The 18,500-nt window shown below is 45.6% G+C and overlaps 1 protein-coding gene across 1 annotated transcript; it reads left to right on the top strand.

Moving 5' to 3' along the window:
* Positions 1–5,899: 5,899 nt before the first annotated feature.
* On the top strand, positions 5,900–18,492 carry LOC308579772 (uncharacterized protein; the record flags this gene model as incomplete). The annotated part of the gene is made up of 6 exons (XM_081180705.1): positions 5,900–6,011; positions 6,732–6,914; positions 7,436–7,512; positions 12,198–12,335; positions 16,565–16,684; positions 17,836–18,492. 6 exons carry the CDS (start codon positions 5,900–5,902, stop codon positions 17,950–17,952), a joined length of 747 nt encoding a protein of 248 aa, XP_081036831.1. The 3' UTR covers positions 17,953–18,492.
* Between the last annotated feature and the right edge of the window lie 8 nt (positions 18,493–18,500).

The following is an 18,500-nucleotide window of genomic DNA, read 5'->3' as shown; positions in this document are numbered from 1 at the left end:
TAGAAATTTCAACCAGGCTGATTGAACAGAGGCAGCCACAGGAGGAGCAAAGGGGGGCTGGATTAAGGAAATATAAGTGCTGGCCATAATGGCAGGAGGCAGGCCAGAGCTTGGTAACCATATACCACTGTGCCTCTCATTTATTTGTCTGACAAATAAATTATTATTTTAATTTCTCTGTTGCTGCGTTGAATATTTCATTCCAGCTAAGCGTTAACCACAAGCAGGGTGCTACAGTGTAGTGGTTAAGAGCGGTGGACTCGGTAATCTGGTGAACTGGGTTCGATTCCCCGCTCCTCCACATGCAGCTGCTGGGTGACCTTGGGCTAGTCACACTTTTCTGAAGTCTCTCAGCCCCACTCACCTCACAGAGTGTTTGTTGTGGGGGAGGAAGGGAAAGGAGATTGTTACCCGCTTTGAGACTCCTTAGGATAGTGATAAAGTGGGATATCAAATCCAAAATCCAACATAGACTGGCACGGATAAAAGCCCCATCTAACAACACTCATCTGCAATTAAAAAACACATAAAAGTGACTGAATTTCCTCTTGGATTTTCTGCTAGTTGCTAGCTCCATCTGTCTCAGTGGGAGACAATGGAGGAGTGCATCTTTGGGGGTGAAGTCCAGCTGCTGGGAGGTTGCAGCACCCGCTGCGGCTGTGGAGACTGATGCCAGAGAGAGATGTTTCGTTGCAGCTGGTGGCAGATGAAGGTGTCCTGATGCGCTGCTAGAGATACACCATGGCATTTCTCTCTCTGCGTTCCTCCCTCTCTGTGTTCCTCCCTTTTCTGTTACAGGATTCACAGGGAAGGCAATTACCTGTCACTTTAGCACCATAGAATCTGCTCCTCCTTGACCTCCAACACTACCTTTGTTAAGGTTATATATTTACCATACATTTAAATCGGGACACCCCTCCCCCTGAATCCTGGGAACTGTAGTTTTTTTAATATACCGTCGTACCTCGTCGAACGGAATCTGTTCCGGAAGTCCATTTGAAGTCCATGTTCAGAAACCAAGGCACAGCTTCTGATTATTTTCAGTTGTGCAGGAGCACTGGAAACAATAGTGGAAACCACGCCGGATGTTCGGCTTCCAAAAAAAGTTTGAAAACCGGAACACTTACTTCCGGTTTTCGATTGTTCGGGGGCCGGAATGTTTGACTCCCAAGGCATTTGTGTGTGTATATATAGTTTTATAAGGCTGCTGGGAATTGTAGCTCTGAAGAATAAACTATCGTTTATTCTTTTTTTGGAGGGATGTTTTAAATGTATGCTGTTGTAAAGAGCCACAGTATGCATCTTATAATTCAAAAAATAAAGCAATCCCTCTCAGGCTCCGCCCATCAACAAGGGGAGGAGCCTACAGTCACATGGTCAGGAAGGTAAATCTTACTTAGCTCCTGTCCTCGTGCAGTGTGGAAATAAAGCATGTGAAGGCCGTCTCCCACTGCACAAACCTGATGCCAAGCTACTCAGCGTGCTGAGAGGAAGGTGACTGACCTGTGGCAAGGCAAGGGTGAGTTCATATTGTGACTAGCTAGAGTTTTAAAACAGAACCCCATTTTTTAAAGTTTGGGCAAATGGCATCAGGACTTAATAAGCCGGGATGTGAAGGAGACTTTTGTGCGCAGACACAGCAAGCTGGCTTCAAGCAAGCTAGCCAAGAGGAGAGTCTTCACCAGGTTCCCGTTTCCATCCGAAGCAGGAAGCTGTGGTTAAAATGGCTCCGCAGCAGTTGAAAAGAAATAACAAAACTTCAGTTTAAAACCACTGGTATACTCACACACACGTGTGTGTCATAGCCATGGAGAAGAAGATCTAAATCATCCTGTTGTGGCAAGACCACCTGGAAGAATTTTACCCTCATGATTTCTATATAATCATATATCCATATATAACCATATATCCTAGACATGATTTTTATATATCCATGTATCCTTCTTGTTGTTTAGTCGTTTAGTCCTGTCCGACTCTTCGTGACCCCGTGGACCAGAGCACGCCAGGCACTCCTGTCTTCCACTGCGTCCCGCAGTTTGGTCAAACTCATGCTGGTAGCTTCAAGAACACCGTCCAACCATCTCGTCCTCTGTTGTCCCCTTCTCCTTGTGCCCTCCATCTTTCCCAACATCAGGGTCTTTTCCAGGGAGTCTTCTCTCCTCATGAGGTGGCCAAAGTATTGGAGCCTCAGCTTCACGATCTGTCCTTCCAGTGAGCACTCAGGGCTGATTTCCTTAAGAATGGAGAGGTTTGATCTTCTTGCAGTCCATGGGACTCTCAAGAGCCTTGTCGTACTCCTTTCCCAATTATGAACCAATCAGTTGTTCCAAATCCAGTTGTGACTGGAGCTTCTTGTCCCACATAGAGATTTCTCAGGAGACAGATGAGGTGATCAGGCACTCCCATTTCTTTAAGAACTTGCCATAGTATCCTAATGATGTTAAAAATCACTAAGGCTTCAGCAGAGCTAAAAGTGCTTAAATCTCAAGAATCCAAAGTTTCCCTTTTGCCCTCTTTCTCTCTGCCCTGCTACTGTGCTTGAAGGAAACAATAAATCTGATGTGCTGGCATTTTTCTATAGGGAACCTTCGCCAGACTGCTTCTCACGTTCACGAGATGGGGTGGGGGAGTGGTATAGGAAAAAGCAGCCAGCAACAATACAATGTGGTGGGGGTTATTCAGGCTTCAATGGTCAAATAGGTTTCTTTTCCTCATTATTGCTGAAAATTGACGCACCATTTGAGAAAAGCAGAAGTATTCTTTACATCAGGAGTGTCAAACTCAAATTCATCGGGGGCCGCATAAGCAATTTGGTCACCCTCAAAGGGCCTGCCGCGCATGCGCTGTAGGCTGCCGCGCATGCGCTGAAGAGGCGGCTTTCTTGCGTCAAAAAAAAAAAGCGAGAATAAAAGGTGAAGGCTGATGGCCGGCGGCGGCTACATGGGCCACATGACGAGGTCTGGCGGGCCGGATTCGGCCCGCGGGCACTTCGTGTTTGACACCCGTGCTTTACATGGTCAGAAAAAGAGCTTGTGCAAATTCATTGGTTTGATTTTTGCTGCGGCATACGACTATGTCATGTTTTATGCTGTTTGTAAAGGTAAAGGGACCCCTGACCATTAGGTCCAGTCGTGGCCGACTCTGGGGTTGCGGCGCTCATCTCGCTTTATTGGCCGAGGGAGCCGGCGTACACCTTCCGGGACATGTGGCCAGCATGACTAAGCATGGTGAACCAGAGCAGCGCACGGAAACGCCGTTTACCTTCCCGCCGGAGCGGTTCCTGTTTATTTACTTTGACATGCTTTCGAACTGCTAGGTTGGCAGGAGCAGGGACTGAGCAATGGGAGCTCACCCCGTCATGGGGATTCGAACCACCAACCTTCTGATCGGCAAGTCCTAGGCTCTGTGGTTTAACTCACAGCACCACCCATGTCCCTTATACTGTTTGTACTCAGGTATAAAACCCCAATGCACAGGGGTTTCGGCGCCCAGGCTCTGGAAACGATTCCACTGGGTCTTTATTGCTCAGCAATAAACTTTGCCTTCTTTTTCTCCACTGCTGCGTCTGTCGATTCTTGGACACATTTTGAGTGGGCAACAGGTATTCCTTATATACTTGCAACACTGTGATGGCTTTGCTGGTAGAGCATCTCAGGGTCGTGGGTTCGAGCCCCACCTGGGGCAAAAGATTTCTACATTGCAAGGGGTTGGGCTAAATGACCGCCGGGGTCCCTTCCAACTCTACAATTCTATGATTCTATGAAGCAATATAGAGCCCAAGGACACACCCACACCATACATTTAAAGCACTGTGATACCATAATAATAATAATAATAATAATAATAATAATAATAATAATAATAATATATTTATACCCTGCCCATCTGGCTGAGTTTCCCCAGCCACCCTGGGTGGCTCCCAATCAAGTGTTAAAAACAGTACAGCATTAAATATTAAAAACTTCCCTTAACAGGGCTACCTTCAGATGTATTTTAAAGATAGGATAGCTGCTTATTTCCTTCACATCTGCTGGAAGGGCGTTCCACAGGGTGGGCGCCACTACCGAGAAGGCCCTCTGTCTGGTTCCCTGTAACCTCACTTCTCACAGCAAGGGAACAGCCAGAAGGCCCTCGGCGCTGGATCTCAGTGTCCGGGCTGAACGTTGGGGGTGGAGACGCTCCTTCAGGTATACTGGACTGAGGCCGTTTAGGGCTTTAAAGGTCAGCACCAACATTTTGAATTGTGCTCGGAAACGTACTGGGAGTCAATGCAGATCTCTCAGGACCGGTGTTATGTGGTCTCGGCGGCCACTCCCAGTCACCAGTCTAGCTGCCGCATTCTGGATTAATTGCAGTTTCCGGGTCACCTTCAAAGGTAGCCCCACGCAGAGTGTGTTGCAGTAGTCCAAGCGGGAGATAACTAGAGCATGCACCACTCTGGCAAGACAGTCTGCGGGCAGGTAGAGTCTTAGCCTGCGTACCAGGTGGAGCTGGTAGACAACTGCCCTGGACACAGAATTAACAGAATTGTAACAGCCATAGCAACCTCCACCCCCCAAAATCCTGAGAACTGTCATTTGTTATGGGTGCTGAGAGTCTGTTCCCTCTCTCCAAGCTACAGTTCCCAAAGTACTTTGACAATCAATCCCTCTTAAAAGGGAACTCTGAGAATTGTAGCTGAGAGAGGAGTCTCCTAACATCTCTCAGGGATTTATGACAGTCAAACCTCGGCTCCTGAACGGCTCCGTTTTCGAACGATTTGGCTCCCAGACGCCCAAAACCTGGAAGTAAACGTTCCAGTTTTCGAACGTTTTTTGGAAGCCGAATTCTGATGTCACTTCCTCTGAGTGCAGGAAGCTCTTGCGACCAACAGGAAGCCACGATTCCATTGTTGAACGTTTTGGAAGCCAAACGGGCTTCTGGAACGGATTACATTCCACAACTGAGGTTTGACTGTATTATTATTATTTTAAAAATCATACCACCATTCACCCCAAGATCTCAGGGCAGTTCACAGCATAAAGAAGCGATAAATAATAGTAATAACTTCTGCCTGTCGTCACATGGCTGCAAAAGGCAGAGGAGCCCCCTCCAAAGAAGAAAGAAAAAGTTGGCAACTCTTTATTTGCTTTGCTCTTAATTCTTGCACGAAACATGTACAGCCACAACCGGATGGTTGGCTACTTTCCCTACTTTTCGCCTGGCACCTTCATTATACCCCTTTAGGCACCAGGAGAAAGTATTCCTTTTCTTCCAGGCCTTTGGCTGATTGACATCCAACGCCCTTAAATGGGTTACGGGAGAGGGATTATTGGTTTGTTTTTGTTCTTATGTTTATTATTTATTTTGCATGGGGTTTTTGGTATTGTAATTTCATGTTGTGAACCCCCTGAGTTCTATGGATGAAGTTGTTGTTGTTTAGTCGTTTAGTCGTGTCCGACTCTTTGTGACCCCATGGACCAGAGCACACCAGGCACTTCTGTCCTCTACTGCCTCCCGCAGTTTGGTCAAACTCATGCTGGTAGCTTTGAGAACATTATCCAACCATCTCGTCCTCTGTCGTCCCCTTCTCCCTGTGCCTTGCCGCGGCGAAGGGGCTTGAATAACTCAGAGAAGCTATGAGCTATGCCATGCAGGGCCACCCAAGATGGACAGGTCATAGTGGAGAGTTTTGACCAAACGTGATCCACCTGGAGCAGGAACTGGCAAGCCACCCCAGTATCCCTGCCAAGAAAACTCCATGGACAAAGACAACAGGCATGGATGAAGGGTGGTATACAAATTCGATGATGATGATGAGAGGGCCCTGGGCATAGCTGTCAACTTTGCCCTTTTCTTGCGAGGAATCTTATTTGGAATAATGGAATTTCCCTTTAAAAACAGGGAAACGTTGACAGCTATGGCCCTGGGGAAGCAGAAAGCCACGGATTCCTCTCCTTATTGCTCCCCTCCGCTCCGCTTCGCAGGGCAGCCGCGCCGGATTTTGTCCCCGGGCGCTGTCCGTGTAAACGGTGAGCTCAGCCCGTGCCTCCGCCCGTCCCGGATCCCTGGACCCCGAGGGGCGCGGGAGACAGGCAGCGGGGAAAGAGGTTTCCTTTCCTTGAGCGGCGCGAAGCCGCGTCTACACGGCGCCCCTTTAATCCGGTTTCAAACCGGTTTCCTGAAAAGAAACCAAACTCCACAAGCGGGGCGAGGAGTCGGGCAAGAAGTAAAGAAACTATAAATGAAAACAAAAGCCCCCTGCTTTGAAGGTCTTATCCCCCACTGACTCTTTTCTTCTCGGCAAAACTGGTCTCTGCTCCAGGCGCTTGGGCTCCGATCCCTTTGCAAAGCTCGCCGCGTCCATCGCCTCGCAAGGAACCCTGGGAGTTGTAGTCCCGGAGGCCGCGCGGAGAATGGCCGCGCCGGGCCTGCCGCCCTACAACTCCCAGGGTTCCGCGGGAGGGGAAGCGAGTGGGTGGCTAACCGGTTTAAGTTAGCAATGCAGACGTTCTTCCCAAAGACTCGGGGATTAGAGAAGCTGGGCTCCGCTGGAGCAGCTCCGACAGATTTGCAGACTTAGTAGTATTATTTTTATATTTATATTTATATTTATATTATTGATTTTTCCTCCCGCTTTCCTGCACAAGAAAGGATCTTTTAGCCTGCGGGCGGGGGAAGAAGAGAGGGGTGCACTTTGCACATGCTCAGAGGCATTCTCTTAAAGGATTTCCGCCTTCCCCCGCCCCCAGCCCTGGGTGGGTGTGGGAGGGGGCGGGCTGGTGGGTGGGCGATCCTTGCAGGAAAGGGTAGCGGGGCGCGCTTTGCACATGCTCAGAAGGAGCCTGGCCTTCCCTGTTGCATCACCCTCCGCCTGCCGGAGGGACTTCTCGGCGCCTTCAGACGAGCTTGGCTGCGCTTCGCCATCCGTTTCCGTAGGTTGGGGTGCGGGGGGAAAGGGAAGACTTTTTGCACATGCTCTAAAGCATTTTTTAATAATAGTAATAATAATAATAAACTCCTTCCGCCTCCGCCCGCAGCCACCTTTTCTTTTCCCTGAAATATTTTTTTTTTGGGGGGGGGGGAGTTGAAGTTAGGTTGTGCTTACTTCCCGGGGAGAGCTGGGTGGTGCTACGATTTGCACTCTGCACGTGCTCAGGGGCTCGGCGCAGCAGCACGTGGGGCCTAGCGCTCTCGACCGAAGCGATTGCTCCTCCTGATTTTTCTGCTGATGCGGAAGGAGATCGAGAAGCAAATGTTCTACGATGGAGCCTTGGTAGCGCTGCAAACTTGAACTCACGACTTTTCTAACCCCCCCCAGAGAGAGAGAACCGGGTTGCTTGCTTGCTTTTTCTCTCCCTCGGCACCCTGCTTTCCCTTTCAATCATTTTTTAAAAATAATTAAAACTCCCTTTTCTTTTCTTTTCTTTTCCTCCCCTCCCCTCTCCCCCACTAGGAGCAGAAAATTTCCGCAATCACCCCAGCTTTACCATGGACGCCGGAGTTGAAAAGGGTGCAGAAGAGAAAATTCAGGTAGGAATAATCAGGGAGGAAAGGGGAGCAGGCAAAGGTCCACATTCAACAAAGATAATTTTCTTTAAAAAAAATAAAAAGCTGTATTAATTGGTCTGGATTAGAGCGTTGCTTTTGAATGGAGGAATTTGCAGGTTCAACCCACAGCTGCATGGGTGTAGCCAAGGCAGGGCGGGGGAGCACCTGCCCCCCCAAAAAAGAAATCAATTTTTAAAAAATCAATACAGATCTGAGGTTCTGCTCCCACTTTTTATGGGGAAGGAAGGAATATTAGTGTCAGAGAACCTGCTTTTTATGCAGAAGGCTCCAGGTCCAAACACCAGTGGCATTTCCAGGTAGAATCATAGAGTTGGAAGGGACCCTGAGGGTCATCTAGTCCAACCCCCTGCAATGCAGGGATCTTTTGCCCAGCGTGGAACTCGAACTCACAACCCTGAGATAAGAGTCTCCTGCTGTACCGGCTGAGCTATTCCAACTGGTAGGGCTGGGGAAGGGGGGGGGCGGTCTCCTGCCTGACACTCTGGGAAGCTGCTGCCAGTCTGTGTTGACATTACTGAGGTAGATGGACCAAGGGTCTGATTCAATATATGGCAGCTCCCTTTGTTCCTAAATATCTGAGGACAGGCTGTAGCTCAATGGGAGAACGCGTGCTTTGTCCCGGGTTCAATCCCCGAAATCTCTTAAGTTTTTTTTTTTTTTTTAGTTTTTTTTAAAGAGCATCTGATTGGCTGCCGTGAGAAAAGGGTGTTGAACTTTATCCAATAGCTGAGCTTTCTTATGTTCTAAAACAGTGGTTCTTCAAACTTTTTTCTCCAGGCCACACTTTCAGAATAAAAAATGTGCTCAGACCACACCAGTTTTTTATTTGATAAGAAATACTTTGGAAAGCAAAAGGAAACAACACCTTGCAGCGCTTCATTTATAACGTCAAACAAAACTACAGTGGTACTTCAGGTTAAGTACTTAATTTGTTCCGGAGGTCCGTTCTTAACCTGAAACTGTTCTTAACCTGAAGCACCACTTTAGCTAATGGGGCCTCCTGCTGCCGCCGTGCCGCCGAAGCACAATTTCTGTTCTCATCCTGAAGCAAAGTTCTTAACCCGAGGTAATATTTGTGGGTTAGCAGAGTCTGTAACCTTAAGCGTATGTAACCTGAGGTACCACTGTACTTTATAATGTAATCGTGCGACACTTAGAAAGTGTAAAACAATGCATCCACATAGGAACATGAATTATAAACGAGCCTCGTACCTTAAGTATGTATACAGACTCAATGAGTCGTGAGCTTGCAGCATCACTCGATGCTGTGGCTCGCATTTTGAAAAAAAATATCTGGACATACTCTGCAAATAAATAAAATCATTTTGATGCTATACTACGTTGAAATGTTGAAATGTTTCTTGGTGGTTCACAAACTGCACTTGGTTCAGAGCCTGGCAGCCAGGTTGCAAGTTGGTCTGGGCACACAATGCCAATCCTGGCCCAACTGCAGTGGCTACCAGTTAGTTTCAAAGTGCTGGTTTTGATCAGGAACCCAATACCTCGACCGGGACATTTGCAGGGAAACCAAAATGCTTGTTTGCAAAGCTATTGTACTACCAACCTTACTGTACGCTTGTGAAACACGGACCACTTATAAACGCCATCTCCAACTCCTCGAAAGATTCCATCAACGGTGTCTCTGAAAATTTTTTGCACATCACTTGGAAAGACAGGTGAACTAATGCCAGTGTACTGGAAGAAGCAAAGATCACCAGTGTCAAAGCAATGATTCTTCAATGTCAACTTCGTTGGACTGGTCATGTTGTGCGGATGCCTGACGATCGTCTTCCAAAGCAACTACTCTATTCCGAACTTAAAAATGGAAAGCGTAATGCTGGTGGCCAACAAAAGAGGTTCAAAGACTCTCTCAAGACAAGTCTTTAAAAATGTAGTATAAACACTGACAACTGGGAAACCCTGGCCTGCAAGTGCTCCAGTTGGAGAACAGCCTTTACCAAAAGTGTCATGGACTTTGAAGACGCTCGAACTCAGAACAGAAGGGAGAAACGTGCTAAGAGGAAGGCACGCTTGGCAAATCCACACCATGATCAACTCCCGCCTTGAAACCTTTGTCCCCACTGTGGAAGGATGTGTGGATCCAGAATTGGCCTCCACAGTCACTCACAGATTCACTGTTAAAGCCTTATTCATGGAAGACAATCTTAATTGGCTACGAGTGATCGGCAAAGAAGAAGAAGAGAAGACCATGAGGACTACCTCTCTCCATTTGAACCTCCTGCAAACCCTGCGATCATCCATGTGAGAAATCTGCAGGATGGAAACATGAGAAACAGGCCTTTTCAGTGGTGGCTCCCAGTTTGGGGAATCCTCTCCCCAGGGACTCTTGCCTGCAGCCCTCTTTGTCAAGTTTTAAAACAAATTCTGACCCTAAGTCTGAAAGGTTTTTAAGTATTTGTGGCTTTTCTAGGGCAGGGTCTGCTAGGCCCTGTTGTTATTTGTACGGAAGGTGTGTGTTCGTTTTTTACTGACTGTGTTTATTGTAATTGTTTCTGATATTTCTTTTTTTGTGTCTGTAAGTTGCTTTGAGCTGTTTTTATGAGTGAAGCGATTAGTAAGTATTAATAATGCCTGAGGAAGTACCATCCACCTTGGGCCCATAAAAAGCAAGTTGAGACTTTTGTGGGTAAGCTGAGAGCCTTTTTGGACCCTGGGAGATAACCTGGTGTGTCAGATGGAAAATGAATTGAGATATATATAGTAACTTTGTATTAAGGTAACTTTTTTATATGTAACTATATTTTGCAGTATTTTATTTAAGTTGTTTCAGTTTTCTGTATACCACTTAGAGATATTTTTAATATATTAAGTGGTAGAGAAATTAAATGATTATAATAATATTTTTAAATGCAGCAAGTGTTGGGCCTTATCCCAATGAAGTACAATTAAATTTATTAAAACAGGAATAAAATACATGTTTCTATTTTTGTAATGTCCTTTGGAGACCGGCCAGACCTGCGTTCCAGACCAGTACATCACTACTCCCTGTTCCTTATCTTGAAACAATGTGTTTGTCTCCTGTTATAAAAATAAAACTTTGAATTGGTCCAACTTAATCAGTCTTCTAGATTAGTCAAACAAGTTGTGTTCACAGCAAATGCTGTTTTTAGCACTGATGCTTTTAGTATGCCCAGATGCGAGCCAAGCACATTCTTGGTTTTGGTAATATGTCTTACGTAACTTCTATCCGGATACACTTTTTAAAAACAACCGTTGTTTGCTGTTTGATATAGTTTTATTAGATGTTGCTGAAATTGTTTTGCTTTAATGATAGTAAGCTAAGTTGAATCAAAATTGTTGCAGAAGTTGCAATGCATGTATTTTGGGCATACGATTTATCAAATCCTTTCATGTGGTTGGATATCTGTGGAATGTAATCTTGCTTTTCTTTGATAATGGCGGTGGGGTGGCGGTGGGGAGTCTCCTTCCAAAGAAAAAAATGGCTACAAATATCCCTTTGTTTGAGCATCTCTCATCTCTTTTCCTTGTACAATTCTAGCTTTGCTGATTCTGGTAATTATGATTTAATTTCTCAACTCTGCTTCAAATCAATATTTTAGATTTGTAGTAATATTCATAACAATACTTTTATTTTTGTATGGCTTTTATGCCATTAGCCTCATTTATCTTCTTTTCTGTAGTGCTTAAGTTCTGAACAGGTCAAAACGGCCTGGTGGTTGTGGGGAGAGAATGGGTCAGGACAGAATGGTCCCTGAGCTTTTTGGAGGAAGGAAGGGATAACTCAGCTTCCTCCCACCCCAGTTTATTATTTTCTTTATAAAAAATATTTATATACCATTGTATCATAAAAACACACCACTGCGGCTTACAACGTTATAAAAATAAAAAATGGAGTAAAATAATAAAAATAAACATCAATAGACAGATGGCTACACGGCACGCAAAATAGTGTTTGATATTGAACATGGACTCTGGGGGGTTGGTCTTGTTTTTATGATTATTATTAATTGAGTTTATATACTGCCCTATACCCAGAGGCCTCAGGATGGTTCACATAAAAGATATATATGAGCATACAGACAGTAAGGGTGGTAGTAGGATGCCAGAGGTGAACTTATTTTTGGAAATAAATTCTTGAGATTGTTAGAAATGCGCCACTTAGTCCATTACAGTTATAGGAAAGAAGAGGTTAGTATTCCCCTCAATAAAGACGGAAGATCTCCTAGTGGCTTTTAATACATGCACATGATTTAAGCCACAGGGGTCAGCAAACTTTTTCAGCCATGGGCCGGTCCACTGTCCCTCAGACCTTGTAGGGGGCCGGACTATATTTTGAAAAGGAAAAAAAATGAACGAATTCCTATGCCCCACAAATAACTCAGATATGCATTTTAAATAAAAGCACACATTCTACTCATGTAGAAACATGCTGATTCCCGGACCGTCTGCGGGCCAGATTGAGATGGCGATTGGGCCGGATCCGGCCCCCGGGCCTTAGTTTGCCTACCCATGATTTAAGGCCTTGCCACGTGATTTGTGGCCTTTAATCAGTTGGGAAGAAGCTGTAACATAGAGCAAAATGTTTCAAAGGTAGAAACGTCCAGGTTCAGTTCCTGGCATCTTGAAGCAAAATCAGCAAGCAGGTAACGTTTCTCTTTCTTCAGGTGGTGCCGAAGGAACGCCTCACCCTCCTTAAACAAAAGAGAGGAGACAGTGAAGCTAAGCCCGAGAAGCCAGCAGACAGCAAGAAGATGCTGACTGAAGAGAAAGCTGAAGCATCAGATGCCACTGAGGAATTAAAGGTTAGAAACATCCTCTCCTGTTTTTCTAGGGCTCCGTAAGCCCTTGGCGTGCTGCACAAAAAAAATTAGATTATCTCTGTGATGTTAGGGTGCCAAAAGGCAAGAAAGAGATCTGAAAGCCTTTATGAGGAGGGGGTATAGTTCAATTGGCAGAACATCTCTTGTACGTTCCTGGGTTCAATCCTCAACATCTCCAAAAAGAATTGGGAATGTTCCCGGCCTGAGCCACTGGCCTTAAGTGTAGACAGTCCGGAGGTGCCTGGACCAATGTCCTGATTCGGTACGAGGCAGCTTTCTGTAACTCTGGCAAATATCCCCACCTCTGCACCAGTGTCAGTGTTGCAAGTATATATGGAATACCTGTGGCCCACTCAGGTTGTGTCCAAGAATCGACAGACGCAGCAGTGGAGAAAAAGAAGGCAAAGTTTATTGCTGAGCAGTAAAGACCCAGTGGAATCGTTTCCAGAGCCTGGGCGCCGAAACCCCTGTGCACTGGGGTTTTATACCTGAGTACAAACAGCATAAAACATGACATATTCGTATGTTGCAGCGAAAATCAAACCAATGAGCGCGCACAAGCTCTTCCTCTGCCCATGTAAAGAATACGTCTGCTTTCCTCTGATGGTGCGTCAATTTGCCCTTTACCCTAATTTTCAGCAATAAAGAGGAAAAGAAACCTATTTGACCGTTGAAACCTGAATAACCCCCCCCCCATCTGTTATTGACTTAGAACATTGCATTGGGGCTGGCTTTTTTTTCCTGTTCCCTAACTCAGAGTTGGTCACGACTGGACCTAATGGTCAGGGGTCCCTTTACCTTTACCTAACTCAGCCCCATCTTGTGAGCCTGAGAAGCTGTCTGGAGAAAGATCCCTATAGAAAAATGCCAAAACATCAGATTTATTATTTCCTTTAAGCACAGTAGCAGGGCAGAGAGAGAAATAGGGCAGAGGGCAACTTTTGGATTTTTAAGATCTAAGCACTTTAGTTCTGCTGAAGCTTTAGCGATTCAAACCTCATTAGGATACATGGATATATAAAAATCATCATTAGGATACAGTGGTGCCTCGCAAGACAAAAAGAATCCGTTCTGTGATTCTCTTCGTCTAGCGGTTTTTTCGTCTTGCGAAGCAAGCCCATTGACGGATTAGTGCTATTAGCGGCTTTTAGCAGCTTATCAGATCAGCTGATAAGCAGCTTAGCGGCTTAGAAAAGGGGGAGGAGGGGGAAAAACCTGCAGGAACTCGCAAGACATTTTCGTCTTGCGAAGCAAGCCCATAGGAGATTCGTTTTGCGAAGCACCTCCAAAACGGAAAACCCTTTCGTCTAGCGAGTTTTCCGTCTTGCGAGGCATTCGTCTTGCAGGGCACCACTGTATATGGTTATATATGGATATATGATTATATAGAAATCATAAGGGTAAAATTCTTCCAGGTGGTCTTGCTACATTAGACAACTCAAATATATAAGCTAGGCGTCAAACGGCTCCTTAAAAACCAGGGTTACAGTTGCCAAAACAGAACGGCTAGGTGCCATTTCTGGGCCAGGCGGCTTGACAGTTGTATTTGTCAATGCAACGTTTGCGTTCCTGAAATTCATTCCAATTGTGCAGATAAAATATAGCAGATATAATTCTGCAGGATGTGAAAACGGTCAAGATCCAAGGATCCCCAGGCATTCACCTCCAGATGGTGGAGACATCAGGCGCCATCCTGGCACCCTGGAATCTTTACTCGGTTGCAAGTGGCCAATAACCAGGTGCAAAATACGCCTGGAGAATTTCAAACGCTTCTTTGCACCAATGCTGCTGGTTCCAGAGATAACTGGGAAAGGACCTGTAGCTGGTCTTCTTCACCCCAGTTAGGCACAATTCAACTTCTTGGAATGGAAATGCAAGGTATATTCCAATTTGTGACGTCCTTCAGAGGCAAGCCAGACCGCCATACCAGACTGGTTCTCCACCACTTCCCCATCTTGAACCAAGGCGGTTATGTCTCAACCTCCTCCTTTAAAAAGAAAGCCTGGAATAGGGCTTTATAGATGACTTAGTTGTCTTCACAGCAGATGCTGTTTTTAGCGTTGATATTTTTGGCACGCTCAGATGTGAGCCAAGCACATTCTTGTGTAATTTAGGATTTGATAATACGTCCACGTAACTTCTGTCCAGATACGCTTTATAAAAATAGCAGTTGTTTGCATTTGATGTCATTTTATTAGTCATTGCTAAAATTATTTGGTCTGAGAGTAGCAAACTGTTTCATCAGAATTATTGCAGAAGTTGCTTATGATTTATCAACTCCTGCAGTATAGAAGGAACTTTGGAAATCGGAACATAAGCCTAACAACCAGCTAAACCAGTAAACGATTCCTATAGACCCTTCGGATGCTGTTGGACTCTGAATCCCATCAGCCACCCAGCCAGCACGGCCATGGATGATGGGACTTGTAGTCCAGGAACGTCTGAAGGGCAACAGGTTCCACATCTGTGAAGTAGGAGATAAAACCTGGCCTAGCCACATCTGGAAGGTTCCCCATCCCTTGTGTAAGCTGTTAAATGTAATAATACTGTAAAACAAAAACACACAACAAAATTGGTCTGAGGTGTGAGTGGTTCTACCTGGTGGTTTGTTTCAGACAGTGGACCATTTTTCTGGGCTTATCAGACAGCTTGTGTCTGATTTCCAAGCTACTCATATCTATGTCACTGCAAGATGCAGAGGTACATGTACATCGAGTTGAGGTGCTGGCCTGTGGATTGTTTAAACCATGGTTTCCTGTTACACCCATACCAGGAAACTGATTTCATAGAATCATAGAATAGAATCATAGAATCATAGAGTTGGAAGAGACCACAAGGGCCATCGAGTCCAACCCCCTGCCAAGCAGGAAACACTTATCAGAGCACTCCTGACATATGGTTGTCAAGCCTCTGCTTAAAGACCTCCAAAGAAGGAGACTCCACCACACTCCTTGGCAGCAAATTCCACTGTCCAACAGCTCTTACTGTCAGGAAGTTCTTCCTAATGTTTAGGTGGAATCTTCTTTCTTGTAGTTTGGATCCATTGCTCCATGTCCGCTTCTCTGGAGCAGCAGAAAACAACCTTTCTCCCTCCTCTATGTGACATCCTTTTATATATTTGAACATAGCTATCATATCACCCCTTAACCTCCTCTTCTCCAAGCTAAACATGCCCAGCTCCCTTAGCCGTTCCTCATAAGGCATCGTTTCCAGGCCTTTGACCATTTTGGTTGCCCTCCTCTGGACACATTCCAGTTTGTCAGTGTCCTTCTTGAATTGTGGTGCCCAGAACTGGACACAGTACTCCAGGTGAGGTCTGACCAGAGCAGAATACAGTGGCACTATTACTTCCCTTGATCTAGATGCTATACTCCTATTGATGCAGCCCAGAATTGCATTGGCTTTTTTAGCTGCCGTGTCACACTGTTGGCTCATGTCAAGTTTGTGGTCAACCAAGACTCCTAGATCCTTTTCACATGTACTGCTCTCAAGCCAGGTGTCCCCCGTCTTGTATTTGTGCCTCTCATTTTTTTTGCCCAAGTGCAATACTTTACATTTCTCCCTGTTAAAATTCATCTTGTTTGTTTTTGCCCAGTTCTCTAATCTGTCAAGGTCATTTTGAAGTGTAATCCTGTCCTCTGGGGTGTTAGACACCCCTCCCAGTTTGGTGTCATCTGCAAATTTGATCAGGATGCCCTTGAGTCCATCATCCAAGTCATTGATAAAGATGTTGAATAAGACCGGGCCCAAGACAGAACCCTGTGGCACCCCACTAGTCACTCTTCTCCAGGATGAAGAGGAACCATTGATGAGCACCCTTTGGGTTCGGTCAGTCAGCCAGTTACAAATCCACTGAGTGGTAGCATAGTCAAGACCGCATTTTACCAGCTTCTTTACATAACTGGATTTAATCCCCAGTTATGAAACCAGGACTGATTTCTAACTAGTAATTCAGCCAACTAGTAATTCAGCCACGTGCCCAGTAAACCATGGTTTCTGTCAGAGAAGGTGGAGACTGTGACCGACGCTTGCACAAATGGCAGACAGAATAATGTAAGCCGGATTCATAAGGGAACACTCCATGATGACCCAACTGCTGTTGCTTGCTGAAACCTTTTGAAACCACAGAAACTGCCGTGGTGATCAGGAATGTTATTCCAAATCAGATCCTAAGAGTTTCATTCTTTCTCCTTCCCACCTCCCATTTTCAGCACAAAAAATTGCAGGAGAGTCCGTTAGATATCATAAGCGAGAAGGTTAAAGAGGAAAGCAGCAGCGACGAACTGATGATCGAGGATCCTACGGAAGAGGAACGCGGAAACAGCAACGAGGTACTGATCAGACGGAGGGGTGGTTTTTCTTTAGGGTTGTGGCTAAATTTTCCTGGAAATACAGGCAGAAATATTTTCCTGGAAATAAAGGAGGAAAAATTATTCAGTAGTCCTTCCAAGACCATCAGCAATTTTCAAGTGGTCCACTGGGGAAAGGGGGCAGGGAGTTTGGGAATTTTGTTTGTTACCTTGAATTGGGCTTGGCAACTGGCAAGCAGTTGCAGGAATAAGCCATGATACAATCAGTGCAATCCCTGTTAAGGCTTCTGCACATATCACCACTATGGGCCATGAGTTTGATGGCACAATGATTTTTAATCTTCTAAACCAGCATCCCAAGGCCATTTGCGCGGAAGAGAATACAACGAATTAAGTTTTTAAACTTAATGCCCTAACAAGTGGCCGCTTGTGGTGAAAACCCATTTAGTCAGCCGGGAAAGACTGTTGGAACCAAAATGAGATTTGATCGCTTCCAGGAAGTGGGTGGTTGTTGTATCTCGACCAGAGTGCTATTCCACAGAACAGGGGTTGCCACACTAAAAGCCCTGTGCCAGGTTACTCCTGAGGCCTTTGGGAATTTTAGGATAAAAACATTCCTGCAGACTGCAGCGTGATCTACTTGGGTGTAAAAGGGATAAGGCAGTCTCATAAGTAAAGTGGTCCTGAGCTGTATGAGGGTCTTACATGTTAGTACCAACACGTATACAGTCATACCTTGGAAGTCGAATGGAATCCGTTCCGGAAGTCCGTTTGACTTCCAAAACGTTCAGAAACCAAAGCACGGCTTCCGATTGGCTGCAGGAAGCCCCTGCAGCCAGTTGGAAGCCCCTTAGGACATTTGTGTTCCAAAGAGCGTTCACAAACCGGAACACTCACTTCCAGGTTTGCGGCGTTTGGGAGCCACAACGTCTGAGTACCATGGCATTTGGGATCCAAGGTACAACTGTATATCATAGCTGAAGTGGCTGAAAATGTGGATAGACTTTGTGGCTAGGTTGGGATGAAACCTGAAGAGAGACGCTAGGAGAGTGTCTGGCCACACGAATTCTTAATCTTCATAGTAACTGGAGTTGCATATTTCTTTAAAACTCAAAAGGAGGAAGCGGCGGCTGTTGGTTTCTATTGAACTTAGTAATTTTATTCATTGGAAGGTGTTGCCAGATTCCGAAGCGATGGACCTGAGGAAAGAGAAGAAGGAAGAGGATGGAGAAGAAGGAAACAGCAGTGAGGAGATAGTGGTAAGGTTTTTTTTGGGTGGAGTTCAGTAGGGTAAGCAGACTCAATAGTTGATCTGACACGGGTGGGCAGATTCCTTATTGACCCAAAACACGGAGCCAAGCCGGCTATCATAAATTACAGGGATTGCCAGCATATTGCCCAAGGATGCCAGCATGCCTGCCAGTGCCCCCAGCAGTGGCACCTGCAAAAGGCCTTTGTAAATATCCCCTGAAAAATCCACAATGTATAGGAGACCCTTTGCTCTTCTTGCCAAATTCCTGTTGCACTCCCTCAGCTTCTCCTAAATTAAAAACTCCCTCTTAAATGTGCCCACATTTCATTGGATGAGAGGACTGGGCTCTTTCCCTTCTGCACTGAACAGGGGAGAGGTCCCTGTGACTGGCGGGGGTTGATGTGGGTGCCTCTTTCCCCATTGATTGGGGGGCATTCCCACATCATCTTGTGGTCCTGTTTCTTTTTTTGCTCATCAGTGTTACACCACGCCACCATGGCGGCCATTTTGTGACTGGTGCCCCTGGCACTTTCTCAACCTCTCTTAATATTTATTATCTATATATTTAAAAAAGGATAAAGAAAA

Source organism: Podarcis bocagei (assembly GCF_964188305.1).
Source record: "Podarcis bocagei genome assembly, chromosome: 2".
Taxonomy (NCBI): Eukaryota; Metazoa; Chordata; class Lepidosauria; order Squamata; family Lacertidae; genus Podarcis; species Podarcis bocagei.
Note: the sequence above shows the minus strand (reverse complement) of the source record. Positions and strands in the feature narration are given on the sequence as shown.